At 55.8% G+C, this 2,345-nt stretch overlaps 1 protein-coding gene across 2 annotated transcripts in view; it reads left to right on the top strand.

Moving 5' to 3' along the window:
- Nucleotides 1-2,339, top strand: part of S100A10 (S100 calcium binding protein A10) — a 5,014-nt gene extending 2,675 nt beyond the window's left edge. Inside the window, exons 2-3 of one of the 2 annotated variants that reach the window (XM_005431320.2) lie at nt 623-776; nt 1,745-2,339. In XM_005431320.2, coding sequence (XP_005431377.1) covers nt 645-776; nt 1,745-1,894 — 282 coding nt within the window. In that variant the 5' untranslated portion in view covers nt 623-644 and the 3' untranslated portion in view covers nt 1,895-2,339. Of the gene's footprint in view, nt 1-622; nt 777-1,238; nt 1,430-1,744 lie in introns of those variants that run through there. The other variant, XM_031065606.1, reaches the window with a different exon arrangement.
- Nucleotides 2,340-2,345: the final 6 nt, after the last annotated feature.

Here is a 2,345-nt window from a genome sequence, read left to right as displayed (position 1 = left end):
GGGGGGATTTGGGGGGGTTCAGAAGGAATTTGGGGGTGGCAATGGGAATTTTGGGTTTCCCATTGGAAGTTCACGGTTCCCATTGGGATTTTGAGGTTCCCATCAGGAATTTTGGGTTTCCCATTGGGAATTTGTGTTTCCCATTGGGATTTTTGGGATCCCCTCAGTAATTTTGGGGTTCCCATTGGGATTTTGGGCTTCCCATCAGGAATTTTGGGTTTCCCATTGGGATTTTGGGGTTCCCATCAGGAATTTCAGGTTTCCCATTGGGATTTTCAGGTTCCCATCGGGATTTTTGGGTTTCCCATTGGAACTGGGGTTTCCCATCAGGAGTTTTGGGGTTCCCATCAGGAATTTTGGGTTTCCCATTGGGATTTTGGGGTTCCCATCAGGAATTTCAAGTTTCTAATGGGGATTTTTGGGGTTCCCATCAGGAATTTCGGGTTTCCCATCGGTGTTTTTGTGTTTCCCATCAGGATTTTTGAGTTCCCATCGGGGAATTTTGGGTTTCCCATCAGGAATTTCAGGTTTCCCATCAGGAATTTCAGGTTTCCCATTGGGATTTTTGGGTTTCCCATTGGGATTTTTGTGTTTCCCATCGTTATTTGGCGTTTCCCATCAGGATTTTGGCAGCCCCAGGCAGGATGCCGTCGCAGCTGGAGCACGCCATGGAGACGCTGATGTTCACCTTCCACAAGTACGCGGGGGACAAGGAGCACCTGGCCAAGGAGGACCTCAGGGCGCTCATGGACAAGGAGTTCCCGGGGTTCCTCGAGGTGGGCACGGCTCTGTGGGGTCCAGGGCATCCATGGGATGGGGTCCATGGGATGGGATGGGATCTATGTGAGCCATGGGGTGGGATCCATGGGATTTCATCTATGGGATCCATGGGATGGCATCTATGGGATTTCATCTATGGGATCCATGGGATCCATGGGATGGGATCTATGGGATGGGATCCATGAGATTTCATCTATGGGATCCATGGGATCCACGGGATGGGATCAGTGGGAACTTAGAGAACCCCTGGATCAAACCCCGTCAACCTTGGGATGAGATCCCATTAACCCTGGAATCAAAGCCTACAGAGCCCCAGACTGGATCCCACAGAACTCTGGGATCAGATCCTGTAAACCCCAGGATGAAACCCCATCAGCTTTGGGATCAGGGGGTGATGATCCCCCAGTTCTCCCCATTCCCATTTAGGATCTGACCCTTTCTTCCCCGTTTTCCCCCAGAACCAGCGGGACCCCAACGCCCTGGACCGCATCCTGCGGGACATGGAGCAGTGTGTGGGATCTGACCCCATTTCCATGTGGGATTTGACCCTGTTCCCATTTGGGATCTGACCCCATTCCTGTGTGGGATCTGACCCCATTTCCATTTAGGATCTGACGCATTTTTCCCATTTTTTTCCCCCAGAACCAGCGGGACCCCAACGCCCTGGACCGCATCCTGCGGGACATGGAGCAGTGTGTGGGATCTGACCCCATTTCCATGTGGGATTTGACCCTGTTCCCATTTGGGATCTGACCCCATTCCTGTGTGGGATCTGACCCCATTTCCATGTGGGATTTGACCCTGTTCCCATTTGGGATCTGACCCCATTCCTGTGTGGGATCTGACCCCATTTCCATGTGGGATTTGACCCTGTTCCCATTTGGGATCTGACCCCATTCCTGTGTGGGATCTGACCCCATTTCCATTTAGGATCTGACGCATTTTTCCCATTTTTTTCCCCCAGAACCAGCGGGACCCCAACGCCCTGGACCGCATCCTGCGCGACGTCGAGCAGAGCCGCGATGGCCGCGTTGGCTTCCAGGGCTTCTTCTCGCTGGTGGCCGGGCTCACCATCGCCTGCAACGACTACTTCGTGCAGCACGGCCGCCGCTGAGACCCCCACCCATGGGTGCCCCCCACCCACCCGGGGGTGTCACCCCAAACCCGCCTTGGATCCTCCCTTAACCCTAAATGTGTGCCCTGCTCTGCCTTTGGGGTTCTGATCTCTCCCCACTAAGGTCCTGAACCCCTCCTGAGGGGCTGAGACCCCCCCAGGGGGATTGAGACCCTCACCCCCACCCATGGGTGCTCCCCACCCACCCGGGGGTGTCACCCCAAACCCGCCTTGGGTCCTCCCTTGACCCTAAATGTGTGCCCTGATCCCCCTTTGGGGTCCTGACCCTTTCCCTCTGAGGGTCCTGAGCCCACCCGGGGGTCCTGACCCCCCCCCCATTGCAAGCTAAGACCCCCCCTGGGGGGATTGGGGTGCCCCCCACCCATGGGTGCCCCCCACCCGCTCAGGGGTGCCACCCCAAACCCACCCTGGATCCTGTCCCGACCCTAAA

Source organism: Geospiza fortis, unplaced genomic scaffold (assembly GCF_000277835.1).
Source record: "Geospiza fortis unplaced genomic scaffold, GeoFor_1.0 scaffold708, whole genome shotgun sequence".
Taxonomy (NCBI): Eukaryota; Metazoa; Chordata; class Aves; order Passeriformes; family Thraupidae; genus Geospiza; species Geospiza fortis.
The sequence above is the reverse complement of the archived record's forward strand: the minus strand, read 5'-3'. Positions and strand labels throughout refer to the sequence as shown.